Raw genomic sequence first — 19,886 nt, 5'->3', positions numbered from 1 at the left:
TTTTATAGTGTATGCTGTGTTTTTATGCATTTAGTACTTTTATTTTTTTAATGTAGGAAGTGTGGAAAGATCAGTTGCAGTCGGTGATTGGATCATTTCTCAGCATGACTTATCAGTTCCTGTGCAAACGTACAGAGTCAACACAGTGCACAGTGACTCCGCACTAACTGTTTACTGTTCCTCTCTCATTTTCTGTCTCTTGTTCAGAGTGGAAACCAGCAGTGAACATGGCTGCTGTAGACTGTGCTGCTGACGAAAATGTAAAAATTTGCACGAAGCACAAAATCAGAGGATATCCCACCTTAAAGGTATTTAAACTGCCAGCACACAGCCACACAAAGTGTTTCTTTATTTGTTTTTGTTTTTTTTAGTAAAACTACAATTATGTCAGGGTTACAGAGATATACAGAACCCATGCGAGAAGTCAGTAAATTTTGTTTTTATTTATGTATTCATCTAAGACTCACAAAACTCCATACAATGCAACTATTGTATCTAAAGGCGTTAAGGGACAAAATGACTTCAGAGGATCAGAGCAAAATGAGTGACATATCTGCTAGAAAGCAGAAATGTCTGTTCCAAGAGATGCAAAAGATGCAGAACGTCGGATGCATGAAGGATTAGAGAAAATGAAAAAAGTCAACCAACCAGATGTAAAATTAATCAGAGCTAAAAATAAAACCCCCCACAAAAAACAACTGCAGAATTGTCTGTATAAATACAGACATAAAGACCAGAATTAATAATTGACACCTTTTAATTGATAGAATACCAAGTTAAAGCTACATTCAAAATTAAAGGAAAATTTTAAAAATTATTTTAAAATGATGAAAGCATATCTACAAGAGAAGTAGTAAATCGAAAAACTAGCTTCCTGGCATTTCCTGCATTTGTGTGTCTTGCTGTGACATGCTAAGATGCATTATTTTGGTACTAAAGTATTTAAAATGCCTCTGTATATTTCTTTTTTGTTTTCCAAAGCAGTCATAAAATCATTAATTTCCACATTTAGTTTTAACTTTCTTGTGAACTTACCTTTTTAAACATTCATGTCTTGAATTTTCTAGATTTTATCTGCAATTAATCGGCATTCCACGTCACTTTATAAAATATTTTTGTCAGAATACAGAAAGTGTGTAGTTTTATTTTTCTGTATTTTTAGGATTGTTTTGGAATATTTATTACCATATCTCTTGAACAGATAGTAGTCTGAGTATCTTTACCTTCTTACTTGAGAAATGAGATAGTTTTGTGGTGACTATGATCAGATTGTTTATGCAGGATTTACAGATCTGTGGTGATTTGGAACAGAAGAAAATCCCACCTCAAGCGTCTGTGTTCGCAGTGTCTTGAGTTTGTCTGCAGCAGTGTGTTTTAAAGCCTCTGCTCTGCGTTGTCCAGTGAAAACCAATGAAACAAAGAGGTCCTTCTGTTTGTGCTCACGGTGCAGCTTTAACATCTGCGACTCATTTTAAGCAGGAGGGATTTGGGGGTCACGGCGGGCAGCGGGAGAAGCCCCTCCTCCTTTGTGAAACTTCAGCTGGGATCTCTTGTGGTCACATGCGAGGGTCGTATAAGCTGCTCTAACTTTTTTTTTTTCTTCAACTTTACAGTTCTTCCATGCCAACTCATCTGCAAATTCATTAGGGAAGCCCTACAGAGGTACTTGTACTCACTCTGAAACAAATAAAGGAGCATTTGTTTGAATCTACTTTTAACATTGAATAGTCCATCTGGATGCAGGACTAAATATTATACCATATTTAGATAAAACAGATTAGCCTTTACATGTTTTTACATTATGTTCAGTATTCATAATATTGTTGCCTAACAGGAGAGTCGTTTGTTAGTCTTTCTGTTCAGGGAGTCTCCTCTGTGTCTCGGTGAATTATAATCCAGCTGGAGTGCCTGCAGAAAACCTTCACAGCTTGTTGATTTCAGGTTTATCCCGTGATGTTCAAGAACTCCGCCACATGATCATAGACAGTCTGGAGTCTCCTGGTGATCCCTGGCCCCCCGCCTGCCCTCCGCTGGAGCCCACCAGGTAAACACAAGTGTATCTTAACAATGGTATCAACACATGTTAAAGAATGTCAAGCATCTCCAGTTGCTGTTAACTTTGTGGTTTCTTTTTGAAACAACTGTGTGACAATAATAACAAAAGAGAGAAAAAAATGTCAGACTTGGTTGTTTAATTTCTCCATTTTATCATTTTCAACTTTGTTGTTTTCTATATTTTTTGTTTTTTTGTTATTATTTTTAAGCTAGACCAGACTTCTCCTTTTATATTTTCTATTTATTACTGCCAGAATTAGTTTGCTAAAGCCACAGAGAAGCCATGACACATGATTTTGTCGTTTATCTTTAAAAGTACATTTTACAGTACTGAGAGTTGGAATAAGCTAGAAGTCGACCAACAAGTTTCCTCTCAGCAGAGTTTTTGTTTGTTTATTTCTGTTACAAAGGCTCCCTGCTCTGCCTGGACACTCTTCTGCACAAATACAGACACAAGCCCTGCAGCCTGTGTGCAGCTCATTGTGACGATGCAGCAGGAAAACCAAGCAGGAAGTGGAGTTTATTTCTGTTCTGACCGTTAAAGAGAAACATCATGGCTCCATTTTTGTATTCCCTTTCTGGATTTGAGCTGTGACTTTCTCTTGTGGAAGGCTTAGTGTCTGATGTTTTCCTCAAGGGACATTTGTTCATAGCAGGCCTCAGGACATGTCCGCAGCTATTGTTTCCTTTCTCAGTGACTGTTGTGTGAGGATGTGGCAGTAAGAAAAGGGTTTTTACAAGATATGTGACTGAATCACATACAGTGTACATGTGGGCCTGATCAGAAATCCTTCAAGGATTTAGCCGTGATGTTATCGGTGTATTTTACTGATGACCAGATCTCTTTTGTTTTCTCTGTTTTTCTCAGTGAAGCAGAGATCAACAACTTCTTTGAAACCAACACGGTTCAACACCTGGCCTTAATCTTTGAAAAGGAAAAATCCTACATCGGCAGAGAAGTAACAAATCGTGATGAATCTATTTATTTTTGAGCTCATGAACATGTGTTATGCAGAGAAATGAATCATTAACCCACTTGTTCTTCAATGAGTCATTTATAGGCATAAATGTTATGGTAATTTTCAATCTTTAAGGCGCATTTGAACTTGTCTTTTTCAGTGTGGTATAATTATAGAAATTCAATGATTTTTCTAAAACTACAAATCACAAATTAAAATTTTCTCTTTGCCCACCAGGATCTAAATTATACTTCCAGGCTCATTTACCTCCACTAACCTTTTTGGTTATATGTTTTATTGCAAGTTGCAAAAAAGCCACCTGATTTGTGCATCCATGAACGAAGACATGACATAACACCGGATAAACCTTCTCGATCTGATAGAGCTCATTTTTTAAACTACGAATGTATGTAATTGACGGTTTTATTAAATTAAATTGACATTTTTTTGTAGAAATAACTCTAATTTAAAGTTGCTGGTTTCCTGCCATTGATCTGGTTTTTGAGGAGAATCCAGACATTTTAAATGGAGTCGAGGGTTTAACCTTTTGTACACTTTATCCTTTCTAAAACCATAATTGATATCTGTTTTGGACAGTTATCCTTTTGGAGCTTTTATCATCTGATGCAAACTGAGGAAGGGGAATGTTTGACTCAAACTTGGAATGAATTGGAAACTACTGAAAGTAGAAAAATATCTGACATGTTAGTGGTAGCATCTTCCCTCTTTTTTTTTTTTTTTTGCTGCCCCTGGTGCTGCATTGCATAAAGTATATTATAAAAATAAAGGACTGCATAACAATGTTTCCATATATAATTGAAACTTGAACAGCAGTGGGATTTCTAACAGCTCGCTGATGCCCAAACAAAACAAATTGATACATCAAGTCAGAAATGTCCTTATAGGTAATAAGTGTGCGTTTTTCCTGCAACTTGATAAAGTACATTTATCCAAAGAATTTTCTGACCTGTGTGGATTAGGGAAAATTCAAAATTAATTCAAACTGGTTCATTCAATTATTATTTTTTAAATTCTTTGCAATTATATTCTGTATGTGTCCATTAAAAGCAGCAACAAGAACGGCTCATATAAATCACTAAAATTCCTGAGCTCATACAATGCAATATAACTGCATGTAAATAAAAACTAATTCAGTGAATGTGTTGTATACCTCAGGTGACCCTTGACCTGCTGCAGTTTGAGAACATTACTGTGAGGAGGGTTCTGAACACGGAGGGACGTCTGGTGTCCAAACTGGGAGTGACAGAGTTTCCCTCCTGCTACCTCTACTATCCAGATGGGAGGTTTGAGAGACTCGTAGTGTAAGTGTTTGTGCAGAGTTCCTCTTATGCAACATGCTATTTTGTAATCACGTTGGACCTCAGTTTACTTCAGCAGAAGTGTATTTGTCCAAAACATTTTGGAGAAAATTTACTCAACTTTTAACCAGAATTATTGGCATCTTTTAGCTTTATATCCGAGTGTCATTTATAACTAAAAGCAGGTCAGTGATAACTCTGGAGGAGTTGAAGAGGAAACTCTGCAGGGAGAATCTGGTAACTGGAAACAATCAAATCAGGCTTTTAGAAGAATTTTAAAAAAGCTTCATGTCTCATGTTTCTCATGTGTCTCATGCGCAGTTTTCTGCAGAAAGTGTAGGACACACAACCAACATGTGGAAGAAGGTGATCGGGGACGATGAGACTAAAAACAATGTTTTTCTTTGGCCTACATGCAAAATGCCATGCGCTTTGCATGATAGAAACCTAACATCATTTACAAATCTCTTATTAGAGATTAGGAAAGACTTGAGACTGGGCTAGTTCACCTTCTAGAAAGACAACGTCACTAAATTCAGCCACTGGATTAAATCATATTCATTTGTTACAATGTCTTAGAAATATTCTTCACGAATATCTTGAGTGATTTGTGAAGAATGGGCAAAACATTAAATCTCTAGATGTGCAAAGCAGGTGGAAACATAACCCAAAAGAGTTGCAGTTGTCATATAAAGAGGGTCTTCATAGTAATTATTCAGGGGGGCTGAAAACAAATGGACAAACCCCTTTTTTCATTAATAAAAATCATTGAAAACCATGTATCATATTTTACATGCACTACTTTGTGTTGGTCTACCTTAATAAATTAAAATAAAATATGTTAAAGTTTGTCGTTAGGCAACCATATGTGAAAAAAAGCCTCACTCTGTTGATAACCCAAACTAAAATGTTAAAGACTGTATAAACAGTTTTACTGCCCATCTGTACCCCCTTGCTCCTTGTTAGCAGTCCCCCAATGTAAATAATGTTTTTAAATCATCTGAGTTTCTTGGATATTCAAGAGAAGATGGCCTCCATCAACAGTGCAAGCTAGAGAGGAGCTTTGTTTTTCTTTTGGTGTTTTTGCAGACACTACATTTTGTTAAAATTATTTTCACACATATAAACGACGCCAACATCTTCAACTTTTTTTTCTTCTAAGTTGCACAAACAAAAGTGGTTCCCGTTGTTTTACATGAAGCAGCCTTGCTTTCTGCTGAAAAGCTTTGTTGCGAGCTCATTATCTGAACCCTATTCATGAAAATACTTTTAAACATCTGGCCTCTTAATGGGATCAGAACATCAAAATCGCTGCCATTATTCACCATCATAAAGCGGCTCTGATCGTTCCTCACCCTGCAAATTCATCTGCTGTTTATGCCTCTTTGTTTGGCCGTTTCAATAACTTGGCATGCAAAGAGGACTCCTTTTTAGTTGACAAATGCAAAAAGGAAATGATTTATTGCTGATTTATTTATTCACCCTCCATCTCCCACCCCCCTCATCTCGATCACTGTACAGAAGGGAGGGTTTTTAATTTCTTGCATGAAAACAATGCCATTGCTTTTCCTGGCTTCACCTGCCAAACAAGACCCGGCTTCTCACGGCGACAGATGGCCTCCCATCATCGCTGAATATCTGATTGATCCTGGGAGAGCAGAGTTCGTCTTTGTGTGTGTGTGTTATCTTGATGTGTGTGTTCGTCACATTCGTCATGCATGTAATGCGTGCTGCTCCCAGGTGAATCTGTTCGCTCTCGGCCGACCCTGACGCCTGCCTGCCCGCTGGCCCTGGGGATCAATGGATGAATGGCTCTCCCTCCACATCTCTACACTCCCACCAGACACGCAGGTGTAATTGAGTCCCTGGCTGGCGTGAGTGAGCGTAGGGCCAGAGTATTCATCCTCCTTATTACCATCCAGCCAGAGGTTTACCGCTCTCCTTCTCTCCCTCTCTCGGCTTGTGACGAGGAGAGAAAGCAAATGGGATGGAGGGATGTGGAGCATAACACAATAATGGCCGGGCTTCCAGTTTGCAGGGTTAGCACATGGCTAAAATAATCAGCAATCTCTCTCAGTACCACCAGCACCATCTGCTCAGTGCTCAGAAACTAATCTCATAAGTGAGAAAAATGTTTGACTGTAAATTTATGAAATATAAGGTTAAATTAAAGATAACAGCATGTGTTTTACAGTTGAAGACATGTTCATAACACACACAGCAACAAGTGTTGGAACTCCTTGAGTTCTCAGATCTCAGATTCTCTACGTCTACGGCAGCCTGCAGGTTCTGAATTTCTGATGTTTCTGGGAATCTGACTGTAAGAATTTATCCTCAAGTCAAGTTTTGAGTAAAAAGGATTGTACGACTTCAACCTAATAAATATTGAATTGTGTTTTCACGCTTTCCCTTCTGTGTTGGGTGCTAAAGATTAGAGTGATGGCAAAGAGGCTTTCCAGCCTCATGGACTAGCAGTAAAGATAAATCCAAAATACAGTGGAAACCTGCAACATGCTGATCTGTAATTATAAGAATAGCTTGGAGGCTGGATGCTTTTTCCACTGATTCTTGATAGTTGTAAATGGTTCATAATTTGCCATTTATTTAATAAAATGTACATTACAATGGCTCTTTTTCTTTTCTCAAAACTTATACTGCTTTGAATTATTTTTTCTTTTGCTTTTCTCATTTCAGAAAAATTATTAGCAGAAGGAAAACAATTAGGATTTATATTTGTCAGGGGTGTGAATAGATTCAGATTTTATCGCATATATTGACTCTAAAAATAATATTTTCTTAAACACCCTGGAAAAATTAAGAAAATACCATGAAACAGTTCTTTTAACACTCAGTGAAGCTCGGAGATGCTTCAAGGGTAAACATGACAGCAGGAGTATATAAACATTTTAAAGCTACAGTTTATTAGTAGTAGATCAAACTGTAAACAAAGGTTGCGTTAGTCAGTTTTCAGAAATTTCACTAACTTGCTTTGCTTTTAACCCACATCTAAATCACTGTTTATGTAATATTTTCATTTTTTATTTCAAATATTTTCTTCTTTACATACAATGCAATGTATGTAAAGACGTTTTGTTTGAACATAAAATGCTTTTTTATACAGTATACTGTATGTTATACCTTGCTGTGTAGTTACATGGTATAAGAGCTTTAACATCTGTATAAATGTAAAGTTTTATACATTTCCAACAATTTAATGTATTGGCAATAGTAAGTTGTTGACATTTAATGTAATTATTCTTAATATTATAACACTGGAAGTGATTTTAAAAAATACAGAACAAGTACTTTAGTAGTTTGTGTGTAATAAATAATTCAATATGAATAAGCATCTAACAGTTCTATTTCAATGTGTTAAAATGAAATGGAGTCAATTTGTGTATTTCAAAGATATTCATTCATTGTTTTTCCCTCAGCAGAGCTTCCTGCTAAGGTGTACTTACTTACTTACTTTGTTGTAATAAGGAAGTTTCTATGAAACGGTATCATTTGCATATTTTGTCCTCTTTGTCTCCCCACACTTTTCTAGCTGATTTTGTCACCGTTTCACCCAAGGTGTTAGTTTCACTTAACCTTTCTCACCCACAGCAAGTTTGAAGTACGCACCTTCTACTTCTACGCCCTCCAGAGGCTGCCGGGTGTGGTGCGCTCAGGGAAACCTCCACCCGTCTTCATAGAACTCCTTAAGAACCGCACAGAAGAGCCCTGGAGAGACTTCAACAGGTGTGAACAAGACACTCCTGCTTCATTCTCATTATTTGCAGGTGTTACTTCATCTTTTCCTGTCTGTGTGTGTGTGTGTGTGTGTGTGTGTGTGTGTGTGTGTGTGTCTGGTGTTTGCACATCCAGTTCCCGGGTGTACCTGGCAGACCTGGAGTCAGCGCTGCATCATTCGCTGCGTGTGGAGCTGGCTCTCCAAAGTGTCATCAAAGGAAATGCTCTGACTGCTCTGAAAGCTTACATCTCTGTCCTGGCAAAGGTAGTCACAGCACATAGCACTTATGATCAGAGATGGCAGCATTCTGTACAAAAATATTCAATAAAAAACCAGTGTGGGTGATGTTTTTATTGAATCAAGATATGAGAAACCAAAATTATATCAGGACTTTTATTTGACATCCTGCAGCAGAAATAAAATGTGGCACTATTTATGCAAACTAAGTGTAAGTACATAAGTTCTATTGAACTAGAAAGTGGTCATCTTAAAGGAAAGTCAAAATGATTATTAAACCTGCATGGGCAAATTATTTTATATTTTGTTGCATTCAAGGACTTAAAAATATTTTCTCTCACAGCAAGCAAAAGATTAAACAACATTTTCCATTTAAATGAATTGCATTAAGTTTTAAAACATTTCTCACCATTTTTATTTTACGTAAAAACTTTATTAAAAAGCAACGCCTATCCACTCTTATTTTCTTATTTTCAAATGCTGTAGGAGTGTAAGATACAGTTCTGTTTTTACTCTTCAATAACCTTTTTTTTATTTACAAGAATGATGGTAGAAGTTCTGGTGTATTTACAAAATCTTTTAAATAACATGCACAAAGGACAATGAATACATTTTTGTTTGTTTTTAAATGCTTAATTTAGACATTTGAAAGTGTCTTCACAAATGCATGTTTACCCAGTAAGCAGTTGCAGCAGGTCACCACTAGATGGAGAGTGAGACAGCATAATGTTGGTTTACTGTGTAGATGTGAGCTTCATGTTCCCTCTTTATAACTATTGTTGTTTTAATCCTTCTCTGTCTAATTTGTGTTTGTTTAGGTTTGCCTAAATACTGTTGCTAAGGATGTTATGTTTCTGTGTGTTTTTTATTGCCACTGTTGAAGCACTTTGACTCGCGCTTTTGAAATCAGAAGTGGATGCCTTTCAGTGGGGAAGGAGCACAAAGACTCCCGTGGGAATGGTTGGCCCTCTTTATGCTGGCTCCCAGTGGGATTGAAGCGTGGCTGCCACCCACATGCAGCCCACAGTGACTTGTTAGTCTAAACAGGCTAAACCAGCCAACACGCCCCCTCCTCATGTCTACGCAGCAGCTATGATTTTTTAATAAATCACTGTATAAACACAAGGAGTGTGGTTTAAAGAAAACAGATTTTATGCTTCATTTCTTTTCTTTGTTATGGCGGAAACCTTTTTCCTTACTACACATCACACACTCCTGCTTTACCTCTCTCCTCAGTGAGGGCGTGTGTGTGTGCCCACCAAGCCAGCATGTTGTGATGATGAGGCCTGACCTGCTAGCCGTGTCCCTGTTGGCTGTGCACCAGGTTGCTTCACTGCCCCAGTCTGCCACCAATCTCTCTGATTATATCCCACTCTCTTGGGAGGCGTTGCAGTAAGCCAGCTTCGGTCAGTGTCGGGGTGTGTGTGTGTGTGTGTGTGTGTGTGTGTGTGTGTGTGTGTGTGGAGGGCAGAGCGCCGTGGCCTCCCATTAGCTCCGGTTTGTTTAGTCAATGGTAGCAGGTCCCAGTGGTATTTTTAGCCTGTCTCCCCCCTACAAGAATAGAGCGGCCGCAGCTCAGAAGGGGCTTTGTGTAGCTGAGGAGGATGTCATTGTTACGGCTGAACGCGACTTCTGACCGTCCTTATTGACTTCTGACTGAGCGCCCTTGCCTCAAACAGGCTTTGTTGTGAGCAGATGAGATGCCAAGTAGATTATGAAACAAAGATCTGATATCCAGGCCATTTTTTATAAGATGCAAAGATGTGTGTTCTTAAAATGAAGCTAAATTATTCAAACCTCTGGCAAGTTTAGATTTAAAATGGTTTTCAGGCAACCAAGAAGTTTGTTTCTGATTGCAAATGAGTCGGTGTAAAAAGAGTATTACCTGGAAAATTTGTCTTTTTTTATTTACATGTTATTTAAAGGAACAGGTTCTCGAAACTATCTCATTCTAATAATCAATGAGAAAATCTCATTGATTGAAAACATCCACACTTCTGTTTGAAAGAAATAAGTTGATAAAAATTAGGATTACTTTAAATCTAAATCTTTGCAGCAGATTTTGTGATTTTTGTGGTCAGTGGTAAAGCGCTTCCAAGAAGGTTGATTTTTCCGTATCATATGAAGTTGAAATAAAACTTCAAACGCTTGTTGATTGTGGAATTGACTGAGGTTGTTTTTGCCCTGTGCTGCGCCAGGCTGATCCTGTACTGTGATTTCATCTGGGCACCTCAAATCTGATACAAGTTGACAAAAGCCTTGTGACAAAAACATTTCAGAGTAAGAGGTGTTCGTCATCTTTCTCTACAAATAATTCATACTGGCATCAGTGAGCACTGCGTGATGGTAAATGATATTTTTCTTAACAACTGGTGTCCTCATAAACCAATTTGTGCTTTTTTCTCTAACCTTGTAGTGAGCTCAGAACATGGAGCTTCCTATCTAAAAGCAGCCAATGGTTACAAAGTATGACACACAGATTTGAAAGCAATAAACTATTTATTAATTAATTAAATTATCTAATTTTAAAGCTGTATGCATTTGTAAAACCTCACACCTGAACTTCCTGAGTGAGTCATCTGGTTGGATTAGAGAGAAAGTGACTCGTAATGGTTTGACTTCAAGATTTGTGTCACAGTTTCACTCCAGTGTCACGCTCATTAATTACGACATGTCTTGATGGTGTTTGCTACTGAAACAAGCAAGTCATCAAAGTTGTATTTGAATAAATTACTTTACATGTGATGCTGTTTTTAGAGCAAAAGTGTAGTTTTTATCTTGCATATTTATTTGGTTTCTCCTAAATGCTTGTTTTAAGATAACGGTTACAATTACTGCTAAGCTAATAAGATGCTTCTCATTTTATCAATTAACAAAATACTGGCAAACCTGAAAACTCAAGAAATGAATCCTGCTGCTTAATATACTTGAGTACTTTGGAGTAGACATTTGCATTAGCAAGTAAATAGTGTTGTTGCTTTGTTTGCCTGCTTGGAGCCAAACAAAGCAATGACAGCTTTATTGCTGAAGCCACAACCCCCGTCATTAACACTGCAGAGGTAGAAGTTAAAAGATGTAATCCAGATTTAAATTAAACAGAAACAACTGCTATTAAGAATGGAGAAATTCAGAGCCAAATGATCTTTAATAACTTCATAAATTGTTATATTGCATAGTGTGATTAGAAGGGATGCAGAGTTTTTGTGTTTGTCTTTATACTCAACTGGTTTGCTGTTTGTTTTACCCTTTTGATGTTTGGTTTTTTTTTTGCACTTTTTGTTGTTTTGCATCACCCCCCCCCCCCGCACGCCTGCACACACACACACACACACCCTTCCCTTTTTCACCACAAGAACTTTTTCTTAATGCTTCAATAACTGATTGTTTTAAGTCAATTTCTGTAATCTATTTATGTCCAACAAAATTAACAAATAAACAATAGCCCTCAATAGGAGGTCAGAGAAGGTTTGGCTACATCAGGAGTCATACCGAGTCCAAATCCGGTATGTAGGATGAAAACAACTTTAAAAATGTTAATACAATTACAATAAATTGTTAGATTTGAATCTCGGGATCTTGTTCACGAATGGGGGAAGAAGGGAGCGGGAGATCGACAGGCGGATTGGCGCAGCGTCTGCTGTCAAGCGGGCGCTGTACCGGTCCGTCGTGGTGAAGAGAGAGCTGAGCCAAAAAGCGAAGCTCTCGATTTACCGGTCGATCTACGTTCCCACCCTCATCTATGGTCATGAGCTTTGGGTCATGACCGAAAGAACGAGATCGCGGATACAAGCGGCCGAAATGGGTTTTCTCCGTAGGGTGGCTGGGCTCTCCCTTAGAGATAGGGTGAGAAGCTCAGTCATCCAGGAGAGACTCAGAGTAGAGCCGCTGCTCCTTCACATCGAGAGGAGCCAGTTGAGGTGGCTTGGGCATCTGGTCAGGATGCCTCCTGGACGCCTCCCTGGTGAGGTGTTCCGGGCACGTCCCACCGGGAGGAGGCCCCGGGGAAGACCCAGGACACGCTGGAGGGACTATGTCTCTCGGCTGGCCTGGGAACGCCTCGGGATTCCCCCGGAGGAGCTGGAAGAAGTGGCTGGGGAGAGGGAAGTCTGGGCCTCCCTTCTGAAGCTGCTACCCCCGCGACCCGACCTCGGATAAGCGGAAGAAGATGGATGGATGGATGGATGGATGTTAGATTTGATCATTTATTTGATTATTTGTTGACTAATTAGACAGAAATGCTAAAATAGATAAATGAATCAAGTGACTATGTCATAGATCAGTACCAGCCTGTGTTTATGAGTTTAAAATAATAATGTGCAACTATGTTAAAGAGGTGAATCGCCTCAAAGTCACTCCGCTACAAGCAAGCAAACAAAAAAAAAAATCATTGACAATTAAGACCAAGCTACTAGAAAATGATTTTAAAATCTAGCTGGGAATGTCTCAATTTTCTGTAAATTGGCAGAAACTGAATTAATAGAGTTCCAGTTGCTGATACACCGGCAATAAAACTGAGTTTTATCACAAAGGTCTTTGGGTCATATATTGAAGCCCTCATTGCTCCAACAGGACCTCATTTGTGGGAGTTTGTTGCCGTGTTTGTGTATATGTGTGTGTGTAAATGATTGCGTAGCACAAAGAGCTCTGGGTGCAGCCAGTTTATGACTGAATGAGTAATCAGCTGTTGCGTTTTGGCTCATCTCAAAGACACATAAATTTGAATTCTGTCATCATCTTCTTTCGTCCAATCCGCAGAAATGCTCCTAATACTCGTGTTTGTAATTCTGCTGTGTCCAATAACTACAGTATTCCCTATTATAGTATCTGCTGCTGTAGTCTTGTAGTGTATTTCTGACCAAATTGTGATATTTCTAGATTTACATGTCTTGTCGAGGTGAATCCGGATTTTTTGAATGCGCTACATGTTTATGAGGATTTAGAAAAGTGGATCTCAGGAGGCATCAGGAGCATTACAGCAAGGTTTTTAAGGATTACACCTCCATCCTGCTTTTCTTGAAAGAAGCCCTGCAGCTCAGAGGGGAGACAAAGGGACAGGGGAATAAAACGGAGAATTAGGAGGGAGGGGCGAAGGCCTGGTCTGAAATGCTTCCGCCGTCTCACGCCTCACGAGTCCAGGGCGGACACGCTCTACCTAAATCAGCTGTCAATGCAAGTATGAGCAACTACTAGAAAATATTTCCACTACTTTTTACAACTGTAGGACGTTTGAACCTGTTTGTCCCTGCTGGATTATTTCCCCTGCCTTCCACCACCAGAGACTGGCCGGGTCGCCCTGCTGCAGCCAACAGATGCGACCCTCTCAGGACCTTCTCACCACAAGCAGCCTGTGGTTTCTCAAGTGCTGCTGATACTAATCGGATGAGGGATGACATATTGCCCGGGTGAATGGGATTGTCATGGTCCAACTGGGATGGGATGGTGGGGGCAGCAGGGGTATATGGTTAAAGGAGGCGAAGTTTGTGTGTTTTTTTTTAGTTTTCTTGAGCTACATCAGATATGGATGGTGCTTTCTTCTGTAGAGCAGAGAGATTGTGGAGATGATAAAAGCAGCAGCAGGGGAACAAAATCGATAATCAGAAAGGATCCCTAATAAAGAATTTAACCACAAATGAATCATTTTAATGGTCCTGTCAGCTGAATATTTTTCATGTTTTGTTAAATATTGCTTCACTTAATGTTTATCTACAACTATGATAGTTGATGCAGATGCATATCAGTGTGCTAAGTGTAAACTTCTATTAGTGTAAATGGAAATATTCTGGATTAATGTTTGGAGTGACTTTTGCAGCTTTGGCGATTAAGACTTGACTGTTGACATTAATGCCTGCAGACCATAATATAACTTTGCTTTGGCACCAAATGTCAGATTTAAAATGGTGTGTATCTGCTAAAACTGCTCCTGCTTCCACTTATAGTAAATGACAGGGAGGTTTATTAGACAAATTTAGATAACACTGTTTTCTTCTTCAAGAAAATCGGTGGAGGCTATATCCTCATGAATATTGTTGCTTGGTGAGGCAGACTTAAGCCTGTTAGTGGAAAACACCTGCGTTTTCTGGTCTGCTTAAATTCATATGGATGTTAAAAGAGGTTTTCTGACTGGTTGGCACTCAGACATCTAATGCTCACCTAAACCTATTATATTACTGCAACAAGTGAGCTGCAAACATCACTAGTCATGGTCTGAGCTTCACATCCCGACTTCAGCCTCTGGCACGTGTTCTGCTTGTGTTTATTATCAGTTCAAGCATTACATTATGAACACTGATCATTTCTTAGTTACGACACCTGTTGCTGCATGAGGATTAGAAAATCTGGGTTTACTGAGTTTTTAAGGGTTATTTAAACACTCTGCATAGATTTGGGGTAAAACAAAGGATCAATCTGTAGTGAAACTTCAGATACCGTCTGTTGAGTAAAGTAGAGGATGGGTGATGCTTTGTTTTCTTCCAAAGGCCCTAAAAATATTGACTTTGTAAGCTTGTAAAACTACCTGTAGAATAAATGTAATTTTATCTGGATTAATTCAATATCTCGGTGTGAGATTATGCTATTATGGAAGAGGATTAATTTCATTGATATGTAAAAAAGAAAATCTATATTTCCTTTTGTCTGAATTCTGAGAAATATCTGATGTTAAAATCATAATTCTGAAAACAACGTTTATTTTTGTTTAGGGTTCTGCTATTTTATCTGGGACAAAAAACATGTTTGGTGAAAACGTTACCAAGCAAGTGTTTCTATTTGGGGAACAAACACTTGATCCTTGCACTCAGCCCAATTGTGCACAAACAGAACACCTCTTACTATAAGATTATAAAAGGCATTTAGCTGAATTCATAAAAGCAGTCCACCTTTTTACTCTGTATGTTGTTAGCAGAAGGCATGAGCTGTTCTCTTTGTTACGTTGTTCGCTTGAAGACTTGCACATCTCAGTCTGTCATCAGTGGTCTCAGGCGCCCATCAGCTGGATTTCCTCTTTCTGTTTTCGCTCCCTTCTTGCTAGATGCCCTCTCGTGTTTCCTCCAGCTGTGGTAGTTACTGTGGTGACCGTGGTTAGGAGTAAACACGCACCAGGAGAAAGCTTGCTGAGGGCGCGTCTAAGTGGTTGTTAGTGGCTTAGGAGGTGAATCTTAATGAAGGAAGAGGCTTAAGCTCGGCTTTTGTCACACTTACTTACGTTGTTTTTAAAGGTGCAGAGAAGAAAACCGCTCGACCCTCATTGTCTGAGCAGTGTGCAAGCCCGACAAAACATTATTGGACACATGATGTAATCCAGGTGTGCAAATAATGATGTAAGTTTGAACTAAATAGATGAATTATGGGAAAAAATATCCAAGCGATGAGTGAAAGATACAGGTGGACCCATCAGGCTAGAAAAAAACGACATGTTATTCAATTTTATAAAAACGGACAAGTTCTCGGATCTGTAAAATTTAGTAAACGAGAAGAAAATCCTGTTTCACAAACGTAAACTTGTGCATTCCTGTGCCATGGTAGTTTTACCATCACGATTGTGATTATGACATGACGAAATATGAAACACAAGGCATGAATATTCTTTCAAGGCGCTGTTCGTTTCAGAGATTACTGCTATATTAGTGTCATGTTCCGTGTTTTTCTGTGTGTTTATTTCAAGTTTTCTGTGTCTCTGTGCCTCCGTGTTGTCCTGTTCTCCCCTCGATTACTCCCAGGTGTTTCTCGTTCCCTAATTACCCCGCGTGTATTTAGTGTCACCTGTGTCTCTGTCGGGTCCTCGTCTAATGTGCTCTCAGTCCTTCGTGTTGTCCTTTCGTAAAACCAGTTGCTACCGGCGTTGAGCCCTGGCTTCCGCTCAGTCGTGCTGCCTGTGTTTTTGGACTGTTTTGGCTTCATTCGTCATTAAAATCATCATCTATCATCCAACCTGGGTCATCTGCGTCTGCCTCACCACCTCTCACCCGCAATTCGTGACAATTATTCTGGTTTTGATTTTACGGTTGGTTGTTAAACTATCGGTTCATTGTTGGAAATGAATACAAAATTCATGTTTGAATGTTGTTTGCAAATATTAACAAGTATTCCTGCGAAATGACTGAAACCCAAAAAGGTAAACTCTTCTCACCCTCTGGTTGGCATAAAAGCCATACTGCTCTCCAGTCCAGAGTTGTTATTGTTTTCTAAAGGAAAACAAATTGTAGACCAGGTTAGTAGAAAGCTGTTCAGTGCAGCAATATCAATGACTGGCTTGTGCATTCACTGCTTTTCACCATGGGTCTGTTTTCATTTGTTTAATAAATGTGTTTTATTGTGAAGAAAACATTTTAGCTGCTTCTTATCCGCCCACCTCGGCTGCACAGTGACGCAGCCTTCAGATCACAGCATATAGAGCCTGTTGGGTGTGTGGTGTAAATAAAATACAATTTAAAATATTTAACCGTTTTCAGCATATTCTGATTAAACCAATAATAACTGTAAGTTCCAGTGGATATAGTTATAAATGGTACTTCTTAAGGTATACTTAGTTCGGTGAGGATATAGATGTAGATATTTATGAGTTGCGGAGATTACGATAAAGCTATTTGTCTGTTTGCTGACAATAAAAACTACAATTTAGTCGCTTCTCAGAAATACTAGACTGACAATAAATCTATGAGAGGCACATCAGTTCATGAGACCTCAGTTCTCTGAAACTTTAAAATAAAACATCTATAATTGCGCCGAGAAAAAGCTATCGGAGAGTCAAAGTGTTTCTAAATCTACAGTCTCCTATGTATTAAGTCGCTCATTGTGGATAATGTATAACTTTGTGCTAATATAGTTATCTCCTGGTTTCGCCCAACCAAATTACAAAGAAGTCCTGAATATAAACCTTTGCTGATATGTGATTGGTTGCAGTGCTCTTGCATTATTTTTCTCCCAGAATCAGAAATACTCAGGGTATTAGATTATGTTTTTTATTCAGGGTAGCATAAAAAAAAACATAATCTAAAATAAGAAAAAGTAAGATGGCTAATGTCTGCTTTTATTGTTCTGTTTGTCTCTCCAGTACTTCCCCGGCCGTCCTGTGGTGATGAACTTGTTAAAGTCTCTGAACTCTTGGCTACAGAACCAGAATGAAGGTCCCATTTCCTACGAAGCTTTTAGAGAGAGAGTGGATAACACAGCACAGGTAAGCAAACACTTTACTACTAACAGAAGCATAAAGCACACCATTGACGTTGTAAATTGTGCCTTGTATTGTTATATAAAAGACAAGGAGTGAAGTGTCAGATTGCCAATCGTCACAAAATGAGCCCAGACTGTAAAGTCGAATGTCTGTGAGAAGGATTTTCATTTCTCAGAGAAGCACAGTCACCTCAGAGAAAATACTTAAACACTAAACCTATCATATTTGAAATATCAAGAAGTCTTTCTATGCAGGATCAGAACAAAATCTAGATTTCTGAAGATAAATTTGTGTCCTTTATTCCTTTTAATTCCTATCTGAGAATCTGTTGTCTTTGGAGTGAAGCCTGCATGCCTCCAGTGTGCAGCCCCTTGCAAATTGAAAGAGTCACTTACTTACATCATTAGCTTTTAGCAGACGAATCAATGGATCAATGAATCAATGGGAAGGTATGAATAGACTTCACCTCAGTGGAAATGGATTGTGCATGAACACGCAAGCGTCCACACACAAAATCTTTACTATTGACAAGAGAGTAATCCTGTCAGTCACTGCAGTGACGGCGATGCAGCACAGCGAATGAAACGACTTTATGTCAGAGAAAATAAGTTGTTTGATTCAGCTGCAGCTCTTGGTTAGAGAACTGGATAGCCTCTGTTCATTAGTGGTGGGTCGAGCCATTAACCTGAGTCTGACTTCTCATTGATTGGGAAAACTGCGTGGAACGGCCTTCATTAAGTCAAACAGGTTGGGAGTTCCTGGAGAGACGCTTTAATTGGTAGAGGATTCTCGTAATTCTGTGGAAACTGTAAATTCCCATTGTTCTGAAGAAGACACCTTTTTGACATGTCAAAGCAACAATCTGCAATGAACTCACTTAAAAAACTAAACTTTTACATTTAAATTATGGATTGTTTAAATCTGTAGCAACATATACAAGTGAAATAAGATGTATTTTTCCCCTTAACACCACATGAATGTAAAACCTTTTTTGTTTTCTGGACTTGCTGGTTTCCATCCTGGCAAAGAAATTGTCATGCAATCAAGGAAATATAGGCTGAATCATTAGAATAAATGGTAATCCTTAAACCATTGTATCTTGGTTGCACATCTGCCTTGTGTTGCAGCGATGGAGGAAGAAGCACTTTTAGAAAATTACGTTCCAACATCTCTGTTGTACACACCTAACCCTGTATCATGCTTAATTTCATCACCAGCTGCAGATGTTTTGGACATGTTGGAAAACCTGTGCTGCATGAGGGCCACAGTCAGTCATAGCATACAAATGCACCACAACTAGATTATTTACAGAGCTGCAGCAGTGACACAATTATGACATTACTTAATCTCATGCAACATCATGCAAATGCTCTGTCTGCATTGATGTTGAATCCTGCATTGAGTCCTCCACCTCAGCATGCTGGATGCTGGAAACTGGTGAGATAACATGAGTTCTTATGATTTGAATAATAATTATTTGAACACTTTATGGCACTCAGGATATTGAAAATTAGATCTCAGATGATTGGTTCATGTGTAAATATGGAGAAAAATGAGATGGGGATATTGTGACAAAACTGATGTACCCTTTGAATGCTTTGAACACCATAATCATGATCCCAATACAAACATGTTATTCACATTTGGAGCACATCAAAAGTGATAAACATACTCTTATGAAATAACTTGATTTTCCAACAATTCTTCATTTCCTCACATTTAAACCTGCATAGAAAGTTAACAAATGCTAACAAAATAGAAAAATTTGTGACAGCAGATTTGCTAATTATTGCAACATGACTTTTTGAACGTCTTTACCATATTTAATGTATTAAACTTTATCATTGTAGATTGTTTTTCTTATTCCGTTTCTCCTTTTTTCCTTGTGTTTCCTTTCTGTCAGGTTCCAGACGCTGCGTTGCCTGAGGGAGTGAGGTGGGTGGGCTGCCAGGGTTCACAACCCCACTTCAGACGTTATCCTTGTGGGGTCTGGACCCTCTTCCACGTTCTCACTGTCCAGGCCAACAACGCTGGAGGCTCCGGTGCAAACATTTTGCATTGTTGTGAATAAAAAGTTTCTGTTTTTAATGCTTGCTAAGACAGTGGAGGGCTGAAAAAACACAACACCTCAGGAAGCATGAAGATTTATTGGGATATATGTTTTATGCTTATTTAAATTTTCCTATGTTGTGTCATTTTATAACATCTGAAATTGAGCCTAATTGGGACTGTGTGAAAAGGGATTATATTAGATTAGAGGAATGTGAGTGGGTAATAAAACGGGCAGATGACCAGAGGCTCTGCTCCTGGCAGGGACCTTAATCTCCCACTAAACAAACACACACACACACACACACACGCCGACACACCCCTACACACATGAGATGCATGTAGAGGTTAATCCCGAGGTTTAT

The 19,886-nt window shown here is 38.8% G+C and overlaps 1 protein-coding gene across 1 annotated transcript in view; it reads left to right on the top strand.

Moving 5' to 3' along the window:
* qsox1 (quiescin Q6 sulfhydryl oxidase 1) overlaps positions 1 to 19,886 on the top strand; it is a 31,643-nt gene that overhangs the window by 3,019 nt on the left and 8,738 nt on the right. Inside the window, exons 2-10 of the mRNA XM_028027994.1 lie at positions 208 to 308; positions 1,614 to 1,662; positions 1,942 to 2,044; positions 2,924 to 3,014; positions 4,191 to 4,336; positions 7,940 to 8,074; positions 8,201 to 8,330; positions 17,353 to 17,475; positions 19,376 to 19,514. Of these exons, the coding sequence (XP_027883795.1) occupies positions 208 to 308; positions 1,614 to 1,662; positions 1,942 to 2,044; positions 2,924 to 3,014; positions 4,191 to 4,336; positions 7,940 to 8,074; positions 8,201 to 8,330; positions 17,353 to 17,475; positions 19,376 to 19,514 (1,017 nt within the window). The remainder of the gene's footprint in view (positions 1 to 207; positions 309 to 1,613; positions 1,663 to 1,941; positions 2,045 to 2,923; positions 3,015 to 4,190; positions 4,337 to 7,939; positions 8,075 to 8,200; positions 8,331 to 17,352; positions 17,476 to 19,375; positions 19,515 to 19,886) is intronic.

This window comes from Xiphophorus couchianus, chromosome 9, assembly GCF_001444195.1.
Source record: "Xiphophorus couchianus chromosome 9, X_couchianus-1.0, whole genome shotgun sequence".
In the NCBI taxonomy this organism is placed as follows: domain Eukaryota; kingdom Metazoa; phylum Chordata; class Actinopteri; order Cyprinodontiformes; family Poeciliidae; genus Xiphophorus; species Xiphophorus couchianus.
The sequence above is the reverse complement of the archived record's forward strand: the minus strand, read 5'-3'. Positions and strand labels throughout refer to the sequence as shown.